Here is a 23,631-nt window from a genome sequence, read left to right on the forward strand (position 1 = left end):
ATAAAAAATAATCTATGTCCTGTATCTGCCTTGCAGCAAGGACTAATAGTAGCATTAACAGATCCTGGAAGCTAAAAGGGAAAACATTAATAGAGAAATCTTTCACATAACTGGCAACTGATCAACAATTAGTATTTGGTAATTTCTCCATTTTCTCTATCTTAGCAGTCTCCCTCCTCCCCTCTTCTGTAAATACAGTTTTTCAGTGACTCAGCATCCTCAGAGCACAGTAACATCTTTCTTACTCGATCCCATCAGCGTCTAAGAACAGTAAGTGATCTATGATTTATACATGGAGGTTTGGTTTTGCTTGATTCCCCTTCCGCCTCTCATGGTTTTCTGCTCATTTTACAATCTGTAGCCATGAGTGCTCCACAGGCCCCTGCATTAACTCAGTCTGGGAACTCATCCAAAGCCATTTCCTTGGTCGCTTGCATTTCACTCTGTGTTTATGCTGCCAAACTGCATGTCTCTGATGGAAACCTTCCATGACCTCATGAAAATAAAGTCTCAGATAGGGCTGGGGTAGAGATGAAGGATTGTTAAGGCTGTGGATGATCTGAAATATCCAGCAACGTGCTGCTGTATATCTCTCACTGTATTAAAACCATAACCAAGGTAGTGATAAGACATAAATACAGTGAAAAGCATGCAAACTATAGGGATAGAATATTTTATGACCACCAGTGAGTCATGCAGTACTAATAAACTGCTGCTCCAAATGCCATAACCAAGAAGACATTTAAGCATAAAGATTACACTTGCAACAAATGATGATGAAACAAGCCAGCATATATATGTATCAGAAAGGAAGGCTTTCTGTACCTCTGTACTTAAGCTGGTTGAAGTCTGTTATGTTTTGGGCAGCAGCAGGGTAAAGACTCCTCTCAGAAGACTGGGCTTCTTCCTTGTGCACAGATTTAAAGGGATCCACTTGGGGTCGTCGACTGTGTGAGGTCAAGAAAGAAAAAATCAAAACAACTACCCTGAATATAGCACAAGTTTCTTCCAAACACACCAGCAGCTTTATGTGCTTAGAGTAGCACACTCCAAACTGTCCTGTATTTGTGGTGAGTATGTTAAATACTTCTAAATGCAAATACAGTGCATAAAGGATTTGTTTTTGCTTGTATTCAGACAAAAGTGGAAACTGGTACCAGTTCAAAGACATTTCGGAAATGATTTGCATCAAACTAACAGCAACTCAAGCAGAGACTTACATGCTTTTGCATACTGTCACCCATAATTCAAAATATTTTTTATTCCAACTTATTGGGCAATAATGTGTTGTGTTATGTTATATGTAATATAACTCAATGTGTTATATGTTGTGCAAGGTGGGTAGAAAAAAAAGTTACCACATTTACTGTCTGTAATCAAACTCTTTGTTTCGACTTAGTTGAAAAAGCATAGCCAATCAAAGGTAAGTAAAAATAGGTGATATTGTTATATAACTACAGTAATGAGTCCTTAAATATATTCAGAATGAAAAATATGTCCATTTTGCCCTAAACTAAATACTACTATTTAGTTAGACAGAAATAGTCTGTTGCAGCTTCATGTTAACACTTCTGGGTATGAATTTGGGTTAAGTTGCACATTTATTAGTTTCAATGAAATATACCTGTGAGTGTTAGAGCGTTGAGTTTCCCCTGGATCTCCCGATCCTCGCTGAAGCTCCAGTTGTCTCTGCTCACTTCTCAGAAATCTACGCATGGCTGACAGTTCTCTGATCATTTCCTGCTGGCCCTCTAAAGAAAGCAGGTGGAGTGAGGGCAAGTTATGATTAGACTAGTAAATATATAAAAATGATGATTTATGCTGCTCGGCATTTTAAACAGCCTTACGGTCTAAAGGGGGCAATCTTGCAGGAAGTGGTTGGCTGTGTGGTGCTGATGCCGAGCGCTCCTTGGAAAAACACCATCTTTTTCATTAACATTAGGTACATCATTAAAGTTTACTAGTGAAACTATTGGTATGTTTTAATAAGTGACGTACAGTCCTGAAATTGCGTTGGCTCACAACAGTGGAAGGCCTTGGTGTCACAGGATTTGTCTGTTTCTTCTGGAGAGTTGGGATTGGAGGAGATGGCGCTCTCTGTAAAATAATGAGTAGAGTCACATTCTTTGATAAAGCTATTCAATTAAAAAAAAAAAAAACTAAATACACACATCTCCAGTTTTACTGTACCTGACAAAATGACTGTAAGCTTTTCTCGCCACTGCCCGTGGTACTCTGAGGCAACATCTCTCTGTTTTGCTTTGCATACTCGACATTTGCTGTGAGATGTGGTTCTTGCACATGATGTTGATGCTGCAGATTAAATAAGACCAATGAAAGGAAGGAGAAATGATGCAGTGCTCTTCATCAAATAGATGACTCCACTCACCTTAGCCCCCTTTAGTTTCTTTTGCTCCTCCTCATATTCCTGTTTAATGCGAGCCCTCTCCTTCGCCAGCCTCTTTTCTTCTTTCTCCTCATTAATCCGGATACGTTCTCGCTCCTCTGACTGTTTTCTGATATTTTCCTCTATCTGTTTCAATTTTAGTCACAACACATATACAGACTGCTCATAAGAAAAAAATTCTTTAAACAACTGTTTCATTCAAATTTCACCTTTATAAAGAAATCACATGCATTCCCTTCGACAGCTTTGACTCCCAAACTTACCTGTTGTTTCAGGTCTTCCTTATACCTGCTCTGTCGTTGTGAAAGTGACAGATCATCACAACCTGCATAGGATTACAAGTTAGTGTATTATAAAGAAGGCCAATATCCCAAAAAATACACAGAAATGTACATTCTGCTAGCAATACACAACATGTAAAAAAAAACAACTGTTTTGTAGGAGAAAGAACATCACGTGAAAGTGGATTGGACAAGGGAGCCCCGGCTGTAACTTCTGTCGTGAACAAATTATTATTATTGATCCTGTGCATTTGCTTCAGGTCACCTGAAAAAAAGAGAAACAGGCACAGCTCACCAAAACATGTTCCACCACATTCTTATTTGTAGTCGTACACTTTAAAAAGTCTCTGATTTAAACGCATTTTTTAAAAACCAAATAATTATAAAGCAAACTTACTAACAAGGTTTCCAGTTTGATTTATAATCGGAGCCCCTCCTCCACTTCTCCCCCAGGGATTGTATGTTATCATTTCAGCCCTCAGTTTGGCATCAAGGTGCTCCTCCTTCTCTTTTTCTGTTTTTTTATGCATCTCTCTTTCTTTTATCTGGGCCAAAGAAAAGCATTATGTTGCCAAATATGTTCCCAACAAGGTAAAACATAGTCTTCCCATATGGAAATCTACCAATATACCTGCTGTTTTAGAGCTTCCTGGTAGCTCAGTTGTCTCCTTGACTTGGACTTGTCCTGAAGTCCCTCCATAGCTGGAGAGGATGGTACATAGTGACATACCGTTTGCTGTGGGAGCCCTCTTCTGGAAGAAAAGAAAGAGCTCACTTGATACCAATATAGATGGTTGTCCTTACAAACTATTTCCACAGCAAATATTTGGAGTTTCACATGATCTTACACAATTTAACATTTTTAATCATCCAACTGCATGATATGTTAATTATTAAGACTGAGAACTGAGACGGTCTTACTTGTCATGGTTATTGGCTCTAACAGGACGTGGCTGTTGGGGAGGGATCTCAAAATATCTAGTTTGCTGCATTCCCTCAGGCAGAGCCGCTAAAGAGGAAAATTAAAAAAAAAAAAAAATTAATACAAGATTATCAGTACAATCTGCCAGATTTTCTTTGCTTTCTCTCAAATTTTGCAAACTATGACCAAAGCAGACATTTGGCAGTTGTATGAAAAGGAAAAAAAACAAACAAATAGACCAAACAAATAGAAAACTCAATAGACCAGCTGGATGAACTAAGATCCATTTGCTTCCAATAAGCTGCATTTCCTCCAGTCATGAAATAAATTCTGCAGTAAAATTATTCATGAACTGATATGCCAGTTCCTGGAAGTCTTTGATACGCTAATAAAATGGTGCCATAATGAAAGGTATTCATCCTACAAAGACATGACTGGGAGTTTATTTAAAGCTGCCAGATACTATAAACCATTTAACAACTATGAAGACAATATACACGGCAATAACTGCACGCTGCACTGATATTCCTACACATATTCAGAGTCAGTGTCTCACTTGGATATGCATGTTTGTGTGTGCCTGCATGATTTCTGGGAAAAGACAAAGGCCTTTTTATAAAGGATCAACATTTTTAACAGTAATAGTTGAAACTGTACTCTGACTTTGAGGATCAGTGTCTAATTGATTCCTGGCTCCATAGTAGTAATAGGCGGCATCATTGTATGGAGAATTGTCAGTGTTGGGAACAATGGGAGGAAGAGGTGGAGCCTCTTTATCCCAATAGGCAAACATGAAATAAGAAATAAGCAATGATGAATTCACAGCAGAGTTATTATTGCCAGTAATGTATGGGAACACAGCATCACTGTGACATACCTTGGGACGCCCACCTCTCCTAAGCTTGTGAAGTCCCTGTGGTGGTCCTCACTGAAATACTTCAGTGGTGGGACACCGGGCACTGCTGCCATCCCAGACTCAGCCACTGTCTTTCTTGGCAGATGACTGAGCTCTGTGCTGAAGTCCATCTTCCTCAGGGGAGTTCTCTGCTCTGTGTTCTCAAAGGATTTTTTATCTTTAAGCCTTGGATTCTTAACAACAGCCTCCAGATCTACTTGAAACCGTCTCAAGCTGTCACACTGCTGATATGCAGCCCCGGGGTGTTTTATTCGGTCAGACTGGAGAGATCAACCAGAATGAAACAGAAAACAAACACAGCAAATGATAAACTGCTACTCAGGGAGGCTCACTGGCATAAATTGTATATTGACTGCATTATGGAGGAGGGGATATTTAGAAACGCATCTTGCAATATGTTTAGCAAAACTGTTTTTTTGTAGCTCTTTGTTTTTAGGCTATTTTACTACCTCTTGCTCAGGCTCTGTGGCTCCAGTAACAGCAACCCTCAGCTCTAGTTTCTTCTCCCTTAAAAAAAAAAAGGACAGTGCAAATTATCCCAAGGTATAACGGATGTTTTAGCACAAGCAAAGCAAAAAACCAAAATGTCATTTCAAACCGTGATTTAGACATTAAATCCTCACTTCATTTTGTTCTTCTTTTGTTCAGCTATTTGTCTCAGCAATTCTTGCTTATACTGTTCTTTCCTCATCTGAATGACTGTTTGATCTTCTATTGCTCCTGTTTGACAAAAAAGAGAAAAAAACACAATAATTAAACAAGATTTAAGCACCAAGGTTCAATAATCTAACTAGGACGTATTTTTCCAAAAGCACATTGCAACAAAAGTGGATTTTACCAATCATGAGTCCAGTTGCAATCTCATCTCTGACAGTCGTCCTCGTGCTTTCTGGCATTTGTTTACTACTGAACACAGATACAAAAGAGTGAAGCACTCCACAGGAGCCAGAGCACTTACTGACAGTATATGTAGCAGGTTTGAGTAAATAGCAAACAGATCCCCTCCTGAATGCACCAAACTATAACACAGAAGCTGTCTTAGCTCAGAGTCATTGAATGAACCCTCACTCTCCAATCAATCCACCTCTTCTGATAGAGCTGTGGCTTTCAATTATTTCCTTGGAACTGAACTAAGATTCACTCTCCATCACCATCAACCACAGTTGCTCATCCCAGTGGCAAAATAGATCAGAGCAGTGCTCATGATTAACAGTGAGTATTTATGGCAGCAGATATCAGTGACTGGCTTATGCTACAGTTACTTTGTGTTGACTCATTTAGGCTGAGTATGAAAATGTGAGCTTCCTATTAAAGGACTTTATTGGCTGTCCACTTTTGCATGTGAACACTCAATCACAAATCTGACTGATGCTAACACAGTCAACCAAGAAACAGGCCAAAACCATGTGGAGGCTATTATCCCCATTTTACAGTGAAAAGAGAGGCTGAGATCATCTTAGCTGTTAGATGTAGATAGTACATAGAAATTAATCTTGCTTACTTTGAGCTCCAGATACTGTTACTGTGGTTCTGATCAAGAAAACCAGTGGCCGCTCTGTAAAGGGGTATCTCTTTTCTGTCCTGGGTAGCTCTGGAGGAGTAGACAAGTGAACAAGGGGGTGAATTCAGCAGAGAAGCTGCCCCAAAACTTAAACTCGGCTTACTGTAATCCAGTAACATTAACAGCAATTCCAAATGAGCCTTTAGAATAAACGTTATACCTGTTCATTCTGCATTCTTGGGATCTCTTCTCTTCTTTGTACTCAGGCTCTTGTGTGCATCTGTCTTGCCTCCTCCTGTGTCTGAAATCGAAATCCTCCTCCTCATCTGTGCTCATCTCCTCAGAGCTGTGAAGCTCTTTTGGCATATGGATTTGCCATCTCCTTCGCGTCTGAGGGCTTTGATTCCAAGTCCTTCTGCTTCGTCTTTTATCTGCAACCTCAGTTAGGGTGGCCATATCTCTCCTGGATGCGAGGCGCTCAGTGTGAGGAGGCGGTATGTTTGTATGAGTATTGAAGAAGGATAAAGGAGAGCCTTGTGGCAATGGGTTCGCAGCATCTGACTGTACGAGTTCAAGTTGAAAATTTAACATGAAAAGAGTTTACTTTGTAACATTGTGCTACAATAGATTAACATAATTTGCACTGAAATAATTTCTCACTGGCATAAATTAGCCAAAGAAAAATATAACATAGTCAATAATGTGCACTTGTTAATTCATTCTTTACCTTAGGTGTAACTAGGGGTGTTCCTCTCTTTAACCTCCCAGTTTGAGATTTTTCCTGAAGGAAGAGGTTGTACTCTTTGTTCCTCTCTTCTCTCAGTCTTTCCTGTGACAAGAAACAAATCTAATCATGTTACTGATGCAAAATAGTTATTTCAGCTAAAGCTCCGGTTATGTTTCCATCACTGTCTTCGTATGTTGCCTTTCCTTTCAAAAGCAATAAAACATCCAAGCCCACCCTTCATAATTTACATGGATGCAAAGATGAATTGTGTGTAAACTTTAGCAATGCAGTTCCAGTGTATGACATTCCTGCAAAATAGTGGATGTTTTTTTTTTTTTGTTTTTTTTTTTTTACCTGGCACTACTATCCTTTTTTCTAAACTCTATTAGGACATTAGATCACTAAACTTTATAATTCTGCATCCATTTCGTCAGTAAACTTAGTGGTCTTCTCACACCACAGAAGTTGCCATAAAACACAAAACCACTGCACAAGTATCAGAAGTTACTATTAGTATAATCACAAATATTTCACTTCAGCTTTGTTAAATGCTTCATGTTCTGCTGTATTCAGGGTTACACAAACACTCCCATCCAATATCAGCCAAACATACCTTTTCTAAAATCCTGTCAGTGATTGGTAAGGAAAGCCACTGGTGCTGCAGATGACGCTCACAAGTTTTCAAATCCTTTTTCTTTAGATAGATAGATAGAGAGAGAGAGAGAGAGAGAGAGAGAGAGAGAGAGAGAGAGAGAGAGAGAGAGAGAGAGAGATAGATAGATAGATAGATAGATAAGCTCATATTGTAAATTGTTTTCAGACAAAGATAAGATACTTAATTGGAAATACAATTCAATATTTAAATTTTAAAGTATTCCCAGACCTTGGCGATATGATCTTTGTAGTCCAGCTGCAACTCTTGCAAAAGTTTCTGCTTCTTCTTTTCATAGTCGGTTCCTAAAACTAAAGTTAAGCCCGAATATTTAATTGTATGTGTGTGTATATATATATATATATATATATATATATATATATATATATATATATATATATATATATATATATATATATATATATATATACATATGAACACCAGACTCGAATAAAGCATATTGTGTGCTCCTGATGCTGGAGGCAAATTGCTGTCATTTAGCTTACTTCAAGTCAAGTTGCTTGAGTGTGAGAGCGTTCATTTAAACAATCAAACAAGAAAGACTGACTTGTCCGTTTATGAAGCGAATTAATGGTATTACTGTACATACCTCTGTTTGCGTGTGTAACTGGTGTGTCACAATTTACTGGTGTCATATTTTGAGAAGTTTCAGCTCCAGGCTCCTCAAAGAAACGTCTTGTCCTCGTATGAAGGAGCATCTAGCAAAATAACCAGCAAGATCTATGATTAATCTAAAAACCTGGGTTCACGGCTAAGCTGTCACCGTGCCTACAGAAACATATAAATGTCATTTTTAAAAATAAAATTATTCATACTTTTACACCATGACATACGATCTTTACTAATGCGGAAGGCGCAACGCATCATACGTTGCTAGGGACAACCATGACACAAACCTCGTCCCAGGGGACTAACTGACAAACACAGAGATATAAACAAAGGCTTTAACGATAAACTTGGAGTAAATCATCAAAATTGACCAAAAATAAATAAATAAAATAAAAAAAATTATTCAATCTATTAACATAAGTGTGTGGAAATGCAAGTTTACTAAAACTTAACGTTAGCAATCAGGTTTCAGCTAGCCCACCGAGCCTTGCACGTGGGCTTTTCTGCTTGTATTTTATATGCTTGAATTAATATGATCTCCAAATTTAGACGGAATTGTCAAGATTTCCCAGAAATCATCAATTGAGACTATAACGTAAGTGAAAGACTTGACTTCACAGGCGTGCCTGCGTTTCCAAAAACCTGCCGCTAGATGTCAGTCTGTCCCCAACAGTCAGTTGACGTCTTCTTCGGACTAAACCATTGAACGGGGGTAGTTGGACCTGTAAATCCTCAGGAAATTGCTTCAGATCTTATTGCTTCATATAAAATAAATATAATAATATGAATATATTGTGTTAAACAAAAGTAAATTTATCTGTTCAGTATTGTGACATTAGAAACAAATGCGCCATAGAAGTGAAAATGTGGGTTTTTTCTTTTTGGTATCGTTCACTGTCATGGCTTCCTGATCAAGTAGCCGTTTGGGCCCGACATTCAAGAGAAATAATTATTTTCCTGTCCTCTTTAAGCTGAATTTGAGTTTTAAACTATTCTTTCGAGAATTTAGCTTAAATAGGCAATTATGGCTGGAAGCAATACGGCTCAAAAAACGTGGGAACTAACTAACAGCATGCAGGAAGTTCAGAGCATCGATGAAATTTACAAATATGACAAAAAGCAACAACAAGAAATCCTCGCCGCGAAGCCATGGACAAAGGAGTAGGTTCAAACATGCGACAACTGGTTCAGTTTTCAAGTATATGTTTTGATGACCTTGTATTTTGCGCATTGTATGTGGTGTCAGTTGTTTATTCGAGGTAGGACTAAAAAACTAGCCTAATGGTCTGTTGTCAACAGCCGCAGAAAGTAATCAGTGATGTTCGCCTGTAGATACCTGCATCTTTGCTTGTTTGAAAAACTGATGTTATTTTCTGATCTCTTCATCCTAGTCACCACTACTTCAAGTACTGCAAAATTTCAGCTTTGGCCTTGTTGAAGATGGTGATGCATGCCAGGTCTGGAGGAAACCTGGAGGTGATGGGTCTGATGCTGGGAAAGGTGGACGGTGAAACCATGATCATTATGGACAGCTTTGCTTTGCCTGTGGAGGGAACCGAAACCAGAGTCAATGCCCAGGCTGCAGCGTATGAATACATGGCTGCTTACATTGAAAATGCCAAGCAGGTGGGACTTTGACTTTTATTCATGCACACTTTAGACTAATGAGTCCCCAAAATTTAAATAGACGTTTTTCTGAAAGATGCTCGATGAAATATTTTTTGTTACTTCTACATTTGAAAATAGAAGTGCAGGAAAAATATTTGTATTTTTATCAAATGAATCAATTCCTTCACCTATTTTAATCATCCTACATATGTAATTGCATAATTAAATTGCACTACACTTCCTTCCGTTATTGGCAAATAAACACACCGGTTAACAACTGAAAATATTTAGAGCTAGAAAAGAGAGTGCAGACATCCGTCAGGCTGTTAGTAGTGTGGAGAGTGAATTAGTCTCACGGGTCGGGGAAGCAAAATGCTACTATCTCAGGTGCCACAACAGTGATTAATTTTTGCATTGTTTGAGCTAACTGGAGCCAGATTGAGTAGCAAGGGTCTTTAATTTAGGTCCCTGAGGGCCACAGTCTTTCAGGTTTTGTCTTTTCCCTTGCTTGCACTCATATGACCCAAATGAATGGCTCTTTAACAGGCTTGTGCACAAAATTAGAACAAAACTTTGGAAGAAATCTGCTTTACTTAAATCGGGTGTGTTGAAACAGAAAACAAAAACCGGCAAAACAGCAGCAGTCAAGAAGTGGAGTTAATTTTCTGTTATTTAATCGGTGAACCTCCCAGTTTTCTTTTTCTTGTAAATGCAACATGAGACACAATGAAAGATGGTTCTTCCATCATATGCTGAGTCACTCATCTTGTTAATTTTTTTATTTAATTTATTCCTGTAAAAGTTAAAAACAAAAATTTCAGGACTTTGCATCGGCAGATTTTTGTCAGAGAACCATCATCTTTCATTTCTAACCATTTAATTACATTTATTTATTCAGCTGTTTTCTACAAGAAAATTCTCAGTTCAACACAGTGCCATTTACTGTCAACAATATTATTATTTACTATAACTTTTTTTATTTTCTTTTATTGTAATATTGCTTACACCTGCTGTATTTAAAAGTCTGTGTGTAATCTCTGATCTGTCAGGTTGGTCGACTGGAGAACGCCATTGGCTGGTACCACAGTCATCCAGGCTATGGATGCTGGCTCTCAGGCATAGATGTCAGCACTCAGATGCTCAACCAACAGTTTCAGGAGCCTTTTGTGGCTGTTGTGGTAAGATATAAAAGTCATCTTTTTTTTTTTCCCCTAAGTCCAGTACTTTGTTCACTGTTACCAAAGTAAAAAAGTAAACATCGCCTTCTTCTAAATATAATGATGCACATTCATATGGGTGTAGCAGAAAAGAGTATTGATGTATGAGTTGGATGTTTCTATGTCATACTGATTAATATTTTGCTATTGGAGCCATATATGCTATTTACACTTCATTTAGTTCAATAGTGCTTAGATGCCAGGGGCGTCCTCTAACTAAGTGTGTATTTTAAGCACATTGACAGCCGCAGCAAAAGGCTCCCGATGGCCAGATTAGAGTATTCTCTGGAGGATTGTATGACCTCTGACTTTGTTTTCCTGTTCTACTGTATCTTGCTTCCTGCAGATCGACCCCACTCGGACTATTTCTGCAGGGAAAGTCAACCTCGGTGCCTTTAGAACGTACCCAAAGGTAGCGCAAAAGACTGGCAAAAACATCGTTCTTTGTGTTAAACTGAGAACATACAATAAAGTTTTGTTTTTAACATTAGTTTTTTGCATTTTTTATTTAAGCATTTTTAAAATTGCATTTTTTGGGATTATATTGTTTTCATTCAGTATAAACTGGATAATGTCATTTCCCATGTGTCTTTTTAGTATTCATTTCAAGTTTTTTTTTTTTTTCTCCCCTTTTTTGGTGTTTTTAATGTGTTCGTTTATCACCTCTGCATTTTTAAGGGTTACAAACCTCCAGATGAGGGACCATCCGAATATCAGACAATCCCTCTCAACAAAATAGAAGACTTTGGTGTGCACTGTAAACAGTCAGTAATGTCATTTATTACAAATTAATCAACACATTATATATTTTTAAATTATATTTGCATATCTTCGATAAAAAGTAATTGCAAGACTTTAATATACGTATTCGGGCCTTATGATTGTGGCTTCTGTCTTTTCTTCAATTTTTCCTACTTAGGTATTATGCCTTGGAGGTCACTTACTTCAAGTCTTCCCTTGATAGAAAACTCCTGGAACTCCTTTGGAATAAATACTGGGTTAATACCTTAAGTTCCTCAAGCCTCCTTACGGTATGTAAGCAACTTAAAAAATCTGAATGTCCCCTAGTTGTTTGACATTTTGATTTATGGTTAATTATTACACTATAGCTCATTTAGACATGTGGTTACCAGCCTGTGATGTTGTGATTTATTGCTGCTTATTAGCTAAACCTCCTTGTTTATTGATTTTAGTAATAAGCTGTATGTGAACTTTTTAACATAGATCAAGTGCTCAAATTCAACTCGACTCCAGTTAGATGCTCCTTTCTCTCGTAGTTCAGTCTAAAGATTGAAATCCCCTCACGTGAATTTACATTGTCGTCAGGGTTTCTCTGTCCCGAGCTTGACTAAACAGTCTAAATAGACATCGGGCTTATCCAAACAGTTAGCTTTTTGGCATTCTGGATGAAGATGAATTGACTAGATGTCAAGAATGAGCCAGTCGGGGGTGACAGGCTTTGTCAGTTTCTCCACTGTCACCGTAGTCTGCGGCCCCCCATGTCATTGTGTTTTAATTACCTTTTCTACTATAAACATGGCCTCACCTTAAGCAAACTTTTCACTGACTTCTCTTCATTCACCACAGCGCACCAAGTGTTTCTGTAGCTTGTTGGACAGATTTGTTTCCATACTGCAAAAAAGGGAAAAAAAACACCTTTTTTGTAAAGAAAAATCTGTTATCTAGCCTTTGTTGGCAAATTGTGCATGAATTGTTTTCTGTGTGTTGGATGGTCAGAACTCAGACTACACCACGGGCCAGGTGTTTGACCTGTCGGAGAAGCTGGAACAGTCAGAGGCCCAGCTGGGCAGAGGAAGCTTCATGCTCGGCTTGGACACACACGACAGAAAGTCTGAGGACAAATTGGCCAAAGCAACACGAGACAGGTGACAGTTTTTTGCTGCATGCTTAAAATGAATCAGAATTTATATTTATTTTTGGATACTTTTTAAATTCTTTGTTTTATATAACGCTGACCTGTTCTGTCAGTGCATTTTCTTACTGCATGTCCTATAAGATGATTCAAGCTGTGGTTGTTGGTATTCCATTTACCTGTATTGATCCCATTTTGCTGCTGTGTGATGTGCATGTTTTTGCCTATTGTTTTACATTACAATTTCTTAACATGATATTCTTCTTCATGTGTTTATCAACAATAGTTTACTACTTGTGTAAAGTGAGTTGTTTTCATCAGTTTCACTTGGGTTGCGTTGCAGTCCCATCACTGACATGCATATATTCAACTTTATGTGTGAGCCACATTGGTCTGACACATCTCAAACTGTGACTAATAATAATTATTTTTAATCCAGCCATTATTTTATCGGTCTGTTAAAAATGCCAAATAATTAATCAGTTGTCCTTTCAGGTGAAAATTGAATTAATTTTAAATTGATTATCTGTAGTCTAATGTATTTAAGGTTTTAACTGTATTTTTAATAACAAAAAAACAGGTAGTTCTTGTTTTTATCAATTTAAATACTGTGTTTGGCTTGATATTCAAAGTAAGTACAATACTTTGTTTTAATTAGACAATGTGCTGCAATTTGTTACAGTTAAGCTACAAATGTGTATTATCTGTGGAAATTTATCTCTATATGCTTGACTTGTTATGCTGCTGTAAATGCTTATCTGACTTTTTCATTCTGATTTTATCTTTAGCTGCAAGACAACCATTGAAGCAATTCATGGCCTGATGTCTCAAGTCATTAAGGATAAACTCTTCAATCAAATCAACACATCTGCCAATTAAAACTAAACCTCAAGGCCATTTGGATTTCTCCTGGATTTTTTTCCCCTTCTGCATGTCCAGCTCATTTTGGGTTATAGGTGTAATGTCTAAACCCAAGAGAACATTAGAGTGATTTTTTTCTGTCTTTTTTCCTTATCAAAGAAATGGCTCAGAAATATAGTAATACCATAGAAATAACATAAATAAATAAAATATTAAAAGCACTGCTTCTGGTTATTTCATATGTTTTAAACTAAATTATGTGGATTTATTCTTATTCTGTGTTTGAACAGTAAACACTTTGTAAATTGGTTGAGAGGGATAATACTCTTTAAATGTTAAGTGCCATCATATATACTAGTATATATTCTCAATGCCTACTTCAGATTTGGAACTTTTTCATATGGATGCTAATTTAAATGCCTTTTTCATGCATAATCCTCTGCAGTGCTTAAAAATAACACACTATGGTCACATTTAGTACTAACCCCGCACCAGTCAGTAGCCTGTCATTGAATTACATAATGGAACAACAAACTCAAGCTTCTGCACAGGCTCAACGGGAATCTACTGCCATGTGCGGGATGTCTGCAAAGTCACTCCCTATGCAGTTTGGCGCTTGACTGTGCAGTTTCTGGCAGAAGGCACAGCTTGGTAGGTTATGGCTTGACGGTGATGCAGCGCAGAGACAGAAGTCGCATACACAGGAGTCTATTCACACCACGTGTCTGCTCTCCATCGAAGCAACCCCTCACCATGTCTGCCCTTTATTTTGTAACTGACAGCTGTTTTGGCCTGGGTTTGTGTCATGTCTTGTTTTTAGGGTATTGTAATGGTTATGTGTATATTTTTAATGTCATGTTTTGGAGAGGAGAGAATCCCAGAAGGACTGTGAACGTGCATGTTTTTACTCATATCCATGACCTTTGGCAACGTTTCTTGTAATGGTTTTTTTCTTTTTACCATAATTCAAACTATGTCTTTAAAGTTTAGGGTTTTCAGGGTGTTTTCCTTTTTTTGTAGGTTAACAAAACTTATTAGAATCAATTTAATTTAGTGGTCTAAAACTGCTGAATAGCTTTTTTTTTTAATAGTCTAGTGAATATTTTTTGTTTTTGCCAGATATTTAAATGAATTATATGCTGGACTGTCACTAAGCTGAGGAAGTTTTCAAAATATGCACTTCTAAGTAGTTTTGCCCAGTGTTTGGTCTTTCATGATGATATTAGAATCAGTGAAACATATTGAACTTGTTGGATATGTAAATATTGTGATTATCACCAGATGGACATTTGTATGCTTGACTAAAGATGTAATAAGAAATATATGCAAATTCCACAAATTCTAATCAAGTCAAATTGTAGCCAGCCAAAAATCCACTGCCTATATACATATATATATATATATATATATATATATATATATATATATATATATATATATATATATATATATATATATATATATATATAGTAATGTAATGTATATATATACTATTAATGTATATATATACTATGTATATATTATTACACACACACACACACACTCTTTTCAACACAGACAGGCAGCTGGAAGAATAAGGCCCACAAGATGCCCTATGTGAAAATGTTTAATCCAGCTAAAAAAATATGGAGGTGTATGCTCTCTTACCACCATGTGGTCCTGCAGAAGTGGTGGAAAATCCCTCCCTCTCAGGAAACCAAGGTCGTGACATAATACAGACTAACAATGCAGGGGTCACTAGAGGAGGTGGGCTCCTGACTTGGTATGTTGTCTAGAAAGATAATTATTATAATATGGAAAGTCGGAAATCTAACAACATAAAGTTTTAAGTTACTTTTGAAGACATTGAGTTTAATGTTAATGATTTTCAATTTTAAAATTCGAACATACATCTTTAAATATGGCTCCAATGTTTCCCACCAACAGACTGTTTTTACTTCATCTTGTCAAACCATAAATTTATATGTCAGCTTCTCACTATTTAATTTTGATTTCTTTCAACACATTAAGATTAAAATAAATTAACAGGACTTGTTCGTTAAATGGGATACCTCACTTCCGCTTTACCAAATTAATTTAACCAGTACATCAGCCCTTTTTACTACAAGGATGGAACAAGCCAACAAATCAGTCTGTTTGAAGAAAAAACTATCAAGAGTTCTTATTTGATAATGTCGAAACTCTTAATTCCTTAATTTTAGTAGATAACTGTACTATTATGATTTCTAAAACAACTTCAGCTAAATTTATTATTCTTTTCAACTGGTCTCGGCAGTAAGGTTCCAATCCAATCCTAGTTCTTATCCAACCAAATGTCTTTATTTTTTGAGACACCTCCAATGGACGCTTGCATTTTGTAGACTACAACTGTACAGAAATGTATACAGAATTTTGGCATTAATTATTATTATTATTATTAATTATAATTAAAAAAAATAATAATACACTTCTTTTTTTATTTTTTATTTTATTATCAGTTTCGTATTGAAATATCCATGCCTCTTTCCTTTCGGAAAAGCCTCTATTCACCAGCGTACGCTTTACCCATCAAATAAGCGGCTAACTCCTCCTCTGCCGCTCGTCATCACTAAAGGAGCGGACCCATTGAACTAGGCGCTGCTGCCGTGGTTTCTATAGCGACCAACGAATAATTGCAAACAAATCAACTCCGCTCCCATTTCGCTTTCCGCCTTGGTTAAAACCATTTGATTTGCTACCGTCTTAAAACTCGCTGTTGACAACAAAGGGTAGGGGGAAAACTATTTTATATCCGACACATGACCAACTTTCTTCAAGAGTGAATTTCACGCTAAGTGTCTGTATGCAGTTGACGGGTTTTAAACGCTCTTGGTCCTTTTTGACTCTGTCTTATAAGTCGTGTATACATCCAATTACAAACGTACTGCAACCAGTCAGTGATGAGTGGAGCACTTCAGATGACAGTGATAAACTACTTTCCCCACGTTTCTGGAAACCTGGCCCAGGGGTGTATAAGTTAAGATAGCACTCGCTTCTGTCAATAGTTCTGCTACAGATGATCGATCAGTGTCTGTCTCCTGTAACCTGCATGATAGGGATGTAAAGAAAACTGGTCTCAGGGCACATACTCATTAACAAGAAATACATCCTAGATTAATGGCAATAAATAGATGAAAAACAACATCAAACATCATCTCTAGTTATTTAAAAGTCAGTTTCCCCTTAAATTTTGATCTTTGAATTCCATTTTGTACAGCTATGTTTTACCAGGATTGGTCACTATATGGCCATTTGGGGTTTTATTTATTTATTTTACTTTGTTTAGTCTCTTTCTGTAATATATACCATAAGTCTGCAGTGTTTGTGGATCCTGGGCTTTTGCCTCAACATCAGATCAGTAATCCTGTCTGTGGCGATACACACTGGCAGCTGTTTTATTTGGCAGATGGGGAAGAGATGTCCAAAATGTGATACCTTTGTGTCAGGTCAAGCTTATATAAAAGCTCTTTGGGATGTGAATATGAAAAGTAGAAGTTCAGACTGTATGAAAAAATGGTCACGATAACAAACTGAGTGGTTTGAGTTTTTAGCATGTTTCTTAAAGGATATTGAAGGTCTCCAATTTTTTTTTTGTTCCATAATTATTTTGTATTTTGAATTAATTTTGTTTTGGGTAATTTGTAATTGCTAACGCAGAAGTAATTAGGCAAAAAACAATAGTTGTTCAGCGTCAATTACATGATATCACAATAAATGTGTTTTCTTTCTTTCAGACAACCTAAGTCATCACTGTGAAGAGCTAACATGGTAGAGCTGACGGTAGATCTGATTTCTAAATCTAAAAAGCACTTCAAAAAGAAAAGGGGCATCTCCTTAATGCAGTACCTCAAGACCCTTACCCACCTCCACTTTTCTAGCAGTAATATTAAAAGTATTGTAAGTAACCAGCAAGATCAATCATGTTTTAATTATGTTTATTTTCCAATATTCTTATGAACTGAACCAATTTTAATCTTCATTTGTAGGGGGATATCTCCATTTGTAGAAAACTCTCTGTTCTTTACCTGTTTGATAATCAAATCACAGAAATTTGCAACCTTAGCTTTGCCTCCAACATCACCCATCTGTACTTGCAGTGGAACAACATTACTCATATAGATAATCTGTCCAATTTACAGAAACTCTCCAAACTGTAAGTAAGCCACTTTTAGCAATCCCCTGTTGTGGTAATGTTTTGATGTTTGAGTTAAACATAAATTTGTTGTGGGTTTTTTTTTAGGTACTTGGGTGGAAATAGGATTACAATGGTGGAGGGTTTGGAGCAGCTCCATGAGCTCAAGGAGCTTCATCTGGAGAATCAAAGGTTGCCACCAGGGGAGAAGTTGTGCTTTGACTCCAGGACTCTCCTCTCGCTCGCTGTAAGACCTATATGTTTTAACACCGTTCGGTATTGGAACAGCAAAATAAAAAATAACCCTCCACGTGCCCAAACAACTTAGTCCCTCTTCAATCTGTTCATGATGTGATTTTAAGGAACCAGAGACTCAAAGAGAAGCCTTATTTTTTTCCTTTCTTAAACAAAGATGTGTTTTATGTACTAGCCAAGCTAGCATGTATGATTGATGTAAAAGCAGTATTGTGCAGTGCTTGATGACATCAAAGAGACCTCTGTTGCTTTCTGTGGTCTTACAAATCAGTTTGGTCTGTTTACTTTGTTTACTGACCAGGCTAAGGGTAAACACACCAAAAGCTCCAGCTCTGTGTTTATTTGAATAAATTAAATACATTGCAGTGCAAATTTAAAGAGTTCCAGCTTTTTATAAATGTACCATTATGGTACTTAAAGCTCCAAAATGCATATTAATCTACTGCGCTGTGCTGTAATCACCAGAGTGATTGGGATGTGATCTCAATGGTTCATATCTAGTCGTGTGATCCAGCTGGATTACCACCAAAAATCTGTATATCGTCTATAAATGTGTTTTCTTTAAGAAGTTATCATACAGGAACATTTTGCCAAATATGATAATGCAGATAAAATCATGTTGACTGGCTTTGTTTTTGTATCAGAAATATGAATAACCATCTGTTAGATTTCACTGTGAAAACACGTCTTTTATCATATTTGTGATATTCTGCCATGACTGACTGTAACATGAACTTCTCTCTTTTCATTAATATGAATTCTTTTCACAGGAATCTCTTTGTGTCCTGAATATTAATAACAACAACATTAATGATATCAACGACCTGTCAGGACTGAAGGAACTCCAACATTTTTCTGCTGCTGATAATAAATTGCACAGTATTGAGGTAAGTATCTTTTCATTTAGGACTGAAAAATGGGTTTTTAAATACTCCATTGAAGAAACTGCCTGCTGCGTCCATTGTGTGGTCACAGTAAAAGCTACCACATCATAGGAAATATGCATGACACGGCATATTAAAACCAACATGCCATCCGTTAGTCGACTGGCTTTACATTAACATTGTTCTGTGGCTTTCTGCAGCGGTGTGTGAAATGATATGGAGAGCAGGGTTGTAAAGAACCAAATCCTGCAAATCCTGCCAGAGGTTCCCAGTCTACATGACGCGCATGGGGTCAGAATTATTCAACAAATCAGCGAGCCATACCCTTGAGACTTATCCACTGACAGCTTCAAACAAGCACAAGTTTCTCTCTTTCCTTAGAAGGCTGGTTTTTCCCCCTTTGCCTCAGAATCATCTGTTTGATACCCTAAACCAGCAGTTTAACACCTAATGGAAGATTCATCTGTTTCAGAGATTAGATTTATCTTTACTTACTCCCTTATTATTTAAGTTGATGGTGGAGGCAGTGGTTTTCTTGTTTAAATTGATTTATGAACTGAAAAGACTGATGGCTTTATTTACATCACATTTAAAACGCTTCATCATTGACTCCTGCCTCCTTAACACAAACGATTTTCCTTTGAGATGGTTGATGCAGGTAATTGTTGTACATGTGTCATTTTTAGTGACTATCTCCCTGTAATTTATACGACCCGTCTGCCAAAATTGATTCTGCAAAGGCAGCTCTCTGAAGGATCAATTCTTTCTTCTGCACCATTTGGGCAGAATCCTGAAGAAACATTATAGATTTTTAAAATAGATTATGACAGGCAGTCAGCCAGGGTGACAAATGGGGAGCATCTTCTGAGGCTGTTAGCTGCATGCAGGGCAGAGAGGACAGAGGAATCGAAGCTCTGGTCAAATACAGGTTCATAACTGGCCCATCATTAGTCCAAGTGAGAAAGCCAGCCAAGCTCATCGAGCATCCAGACCCTGCTGCTCTCCACGCCCCCGCGTGGGGGGCAATTTGGCGCTGGGCTCCTCTTCAGTGAGGGCCTTCTGAGTGACGGCCCTGACACGATCATTTATCAAAGCCTGGGAGTGTGTGGAGCTCAGGGGTCCCCTCTGAACTGATTGCAGCCCGAGCTGGAAAAGTGGAAGCGCTTTGGCCAAGACAGGAAGGCAATGAACAATCAGAGCGTGTCCAGAGAGTATTCATATTTCCAGGCTTGGATTAATGTGCCTTTAGATAAACATACAACTCCAGGCAACTCGCTGGAGGAGCCTGCCTCCCACTGCCCCAGGAGAAAACTTGTAGTTACATGACACCGGTGACACTGTTTATTAAAACAGACTGATGTGTTGTTTATGCACCTTCTATTGGCCCTTGTACTTCACATTAACCTTCACGTAAGCTGTGTCTTTGAAGGTTTTTCTTATGTTCGTGTCTGATTTGTGATCATATTATGAATGTGTTTCATGCTGGTTGATACTAAAGTTGGTAATTTCATTTTTATCTGCAAACAATACTGTCATTTAAATCAATAGCAGTTTTAACACAAAAGATTAATGGTCATGTTGATTCTTTTTCATGTATTTGCAGGAGTTGGAGGATGTCTTTAGCCTCTGGCCTCACCTTCTTAAAATGGATTTGAGTGGAAATCCAGTTTGTCGAAAACCCAAGTATAGAGACCACCTGACAATTGTGTGCAAAAATCTTGGTAAAGCATTATTATTTTTAATACTGAATAAAAACTGCAACAGTCTGCCTTCCCAGGTTTATATTTAAAATTGCACTTGTAAGAGACATTTTTACATGTCTTTTAATTTTTGTTTGTTGAAATTATTTTTAGAGAGTCTTGATGGAAGAGAGATCCATGAAATTACCAGGGAATTCCTTATAAACTGGAAAGCTTCCAAAGAAGCCAAGAAGAGGAACAAACTTGCTGTCTGTACCACTAATCACCAAAACCTTTAACAAATAAGCCAATTCATTTTATATTTTGATTAATCTATTATCTTTGTCCATAATACTGTGTTTCTGTTGTTGTTACTATTTCTGATCTATTTAGAATATTTTTGTACAGCCACAACTATCGGATATTACTTTCTCTTTCATGCAATTGTCATCTTTCAGTAAAGGAGAAAAAGCAAATAACTCCAAGATTGCAGCATGATAAAGAGTCTTTCATATTTCTGCCACACACGTTTGCCATTCTTTGCTTTATTCTCTGAGTTTGGTTTGAATTTCTCTGATGGTATGGTTTGTTTATGTAGCAAATGACTTGCACGCAGCTTCCACATCCTGGTCACATCCACAGCCACACTAATATGCAGACATTAGAGACACAGCCATCTGTCACGTCCAGTATTACAGTTTAACAAATTGTGCATTTAGTCATACTTTTTAAAGAGCCATTAAAAAGTTAGAATTAGAAATATGTATCAACTTTGCATCTAACTTCCCAATGATGATCAAATTAGCTTATCTAATAACATGATCCTATGCCGTCATCCCACATCCTCTTAATAGTTCTCCACAAAGCCTGGAAATAAAATGTATTGATTGATCTGTTGTTTTTATATATTCATTTTCATTCCCTTTCCTTTGTTGACTTATGACTTATCTTAATGATGTTTATTTGGTCTTTTCAATTTACATAAGAAATATCATGTGCTTTCTTGTTTATGTTGACAAAAGGCATTTAGAAGTAAAGCTTTCTTTAACAAATACTATTTGATCTCTTTTTTCCCCCATTTCGTTATCTTTTTGGCACTAAAATGTAATATTCTAATGAATTAACTGGATGATTAAAACAAATTTTCTGCCCCTAGAAATATTTGTACATCAAATTTGCCAGTGTCCAGGACAAATCAAGCTGGTTTATATTTAAAAACTTGTTTATTGTAGCTGTGGGACGTCCACTGTGACATACTGCCATCAGTTAGTTGTGATCTTCAGCAGCAGAGGTCATCACATTATTTCTTACCTCGATTATAGTCCTAGAATATATAAATTTAATTTGACACATTATTCTCTAAGGATCTGATTTTAACAACAAACTAAGAATGAGAAGGCATGGCTAAATGAGTAAAACAGCACTTCTTTCCCTCATTTTCACAGCTGATTTATCTCCGATTAGATTTTTTACTTCTGTAGAAATAAATCATCTGTGTAATTCAAACAGTTTTGCAACGAGTGCTACATTTTCTATGATGCATGTCATTTTTCTTCTAAATGCGTCGAGTAAAATGAGTGTTCCGCAAGATACAGAGTGGCACAATCTAAATGATCATTCTGCCCTATTATTACAAGTCTTTATATTACCCAAAGCAAACAACATATGTTTCTATTCAAACAATTGTGATAAATGATCGGGCCCTCTTTTGCAGTAAAATGCAGAAACGGTCTTGGTTGGTTTAAAGATGGTCAACGGGCTTGGTTGGTTTCGGCGTTTGTATGAGTTTTCAGGAGCCACGTGGGTGTGTAAACCCAGAAAGATGCGGGATAATTAAAGAAACAAGCTTACTTAACCTTCTTTAACTTGGCCTTGTAATGAGTGGCCCGGAGCAATACTGTTACTCCATCCTTACAAAAACAGGGTTTAGTGAGAGCAGTCAGAGGATATGGTACATATTATGAATAATTCCTTTCATTAATTCGCCGACATCTCCGTTTGGAGCCCTGGAAATCAGGGTGATTAATTTGCGAGTCTCACAAGAATTTCCTAAATGCCTGCCTGTTGATTGCAGCGCTGGAGTTTATTTATTAGCTATTCCGTTGAGCTTGCGATTCAACACACCCTGGCAATTCGTCAAATGTTTTGCATATCATTTTACACTTGTCAGTTTGCCTTCATGGTCTGCTGCAAATAGCCATTTACCTGCCTTTATTTCTGACCACGATTAGCTCCTTTTTGGGGGGTCATTTTGACTGAATTTCTCCCCGTTGTAACTTTTTGATAGGCTCGTACAGAAAATAGGCTGCAGTGTCAGGTTCGCAGCCAATTAGAGAGGGACATGGCCATCGGAGTTCACGCAGAAGAGAGTCCTGCCTCTGGCGTTGCGCACGAGAACTCTGCTGCCCCTCACACACTCCCCTAATAAGTTACAGTTGGGGAAAGAGCAGTCCTCTCGGCTTTGAGCCACTGTTATGGGACAAATGATTAATTAAGTCGTAGTGAAATACTTGTCTACGACTTTGTGTTTCCAAATAAATTAAGAGCCCCCAGGACTTATTTGCACACAGGTGAGGAGCTGGATCCGCGTGCAGGGGCTGCTGCCGCGCACAGTTTCTGCAGACGCATCCGCTGGACGTGAACCGGGAGCACGCAGTGAGGACCAAATTCTCCATCCAAACAAGCCCTCTCTGGGTTGGCTTCATGTCGTTTTTCAAAACAACGCCTTGGAGAAATACTCGAGGTAAAGTCAGTCTTAAACACACTGTAAGAGGCAAAACACACATGGCTGGGACTTCTTTGTAGACTGGTGCCACTGCAAACCAGTTTAAAATGAGATGTCAGTGCTGCTGTGGACAGCTGTCGGTTTTGCTTTGATGCTTTCGTTTTCTTAGTGGATAAGATTTCAATGGTTTCTTTTTATTTTCTTTGCATTGACAGTAGGTTATAAGTTATAATTTTACTAAAGGACTGCAGACCACAGATGTGTCAACAAAAACAGCACTTCAATAATGTAAACTATTATTTTAAAGTTGCATTAACTATAACAATATTAGCATCAAAGCATC

The 23,631-nt window shown here is 37.5% G+C and overlaps 3 protein-coding genes across 3 annotated transcripts; 2 read left to right on the forward strand and 1 right to left on the reverse strand.

Moving 5' to 3' along the window:
- Positions 1 to 802: 802 nt before the first annotated feature.
- On the reverse strand, positions 803 to 7,736 carry cspp1a (centrosome and spindle pole associated protein 1a; the record flags this gene model as incomplete). The annotated part of the gene is made up of 19 exons (XM_079259930.1): positions 803 to 947; positions 1,625 to 1,751; positions 1,848 to 1,908; positions 1,999 to 2,097; positions 2,191 to 2,313; positions 2,390 to 2,533; positions 2,671 to 2,732; positions 2,864 to 2,953; positions 3,086 to 3,233; positions 3,320 to 3,440; positions 4,488 to 4,786; positions 4,976 to 5,033; positions 5,150 to 5,246; positions 5,365 to 5,432; positions 6,028 to 6,117; positions 6,248 to 6,588; positions 6,755 to 6,856; positions 7,368 to 7,448; positions 7,638 to 7,736. Coding segments are annotated over 19 exons (2,355 nt in total), but the record flags the coding sequence as incomplete, so codon positions are not given.
- Positions 7,737 to 8,941: 1,205 nt separating this feature from the next.
- Positions 8,942 to 13,813, forward strand: cops5 (COP9 signalosome subunit 5). The gene is made up of 8 exons (XM_079259464.1): positions 8,942 to 9,197; positions 9,428 to 9,662; positions 10,694 to 10,822; positions 11,208 to 11,273; positions 11,540 to 11,625; positions 11,781 to 11,892; positions 12,599 to 12,747; positions 13,523 to 13,813. Exons 1-8 carry the CDS (start codon positions 9,061 to 9,063, stop codon positions 13,611 to 13,613), a joined length of 1,005 nt encoding a protein of 334 aa, XP_079115590.1. The 5' UTR covers positions 8,942 to 9,060; the 3' UTR covers positions 13,614 to 13,813.
- A 3,565-nt stretch (positions 13,814 to 17,378) lies between these two features.
- ppp1r42 (protein phosphatase 1, regulatory subunit 42) lies at positions 17,379 to 22,988 on the forward strand (the record flags this gene model as incomplete). Its single annotated transcript, XM_079259932.1, has 7 exons — positions 17,379 to 17,510; positions 17,600 to 17,766; positions 17,854 to 17,992; positions 18,771 to 18,887; positions 20,488 to 20,605; positions 20,738 to 20,832; positions 22,851 to 22,988. 7 exons carry the CDS (start codon positions 17,379 to 17,381, stop codon positions 22,986 to 22,988), a joined length of 906 nt encoding a protein of 301 aa, XP_079116058.1.
- Positions 22,989 to 23,631: the final 643 nt, after the last annotated feature.

The sequence above is a fragment of the Telmatherina bonti genome (genome assembly GCF_933228915.1).
Source record: "Telmatherina bonti genome assembly, chromosome: 20".
In the NCBI taxonomy this organism is placed as follows: domain Eukaryota; kingdom Metazoa; phylum Chordata; class Actinopteri; order Atheriniformes; family Telmatherinidae; genus Telmatherina; species Telmatherina bonti.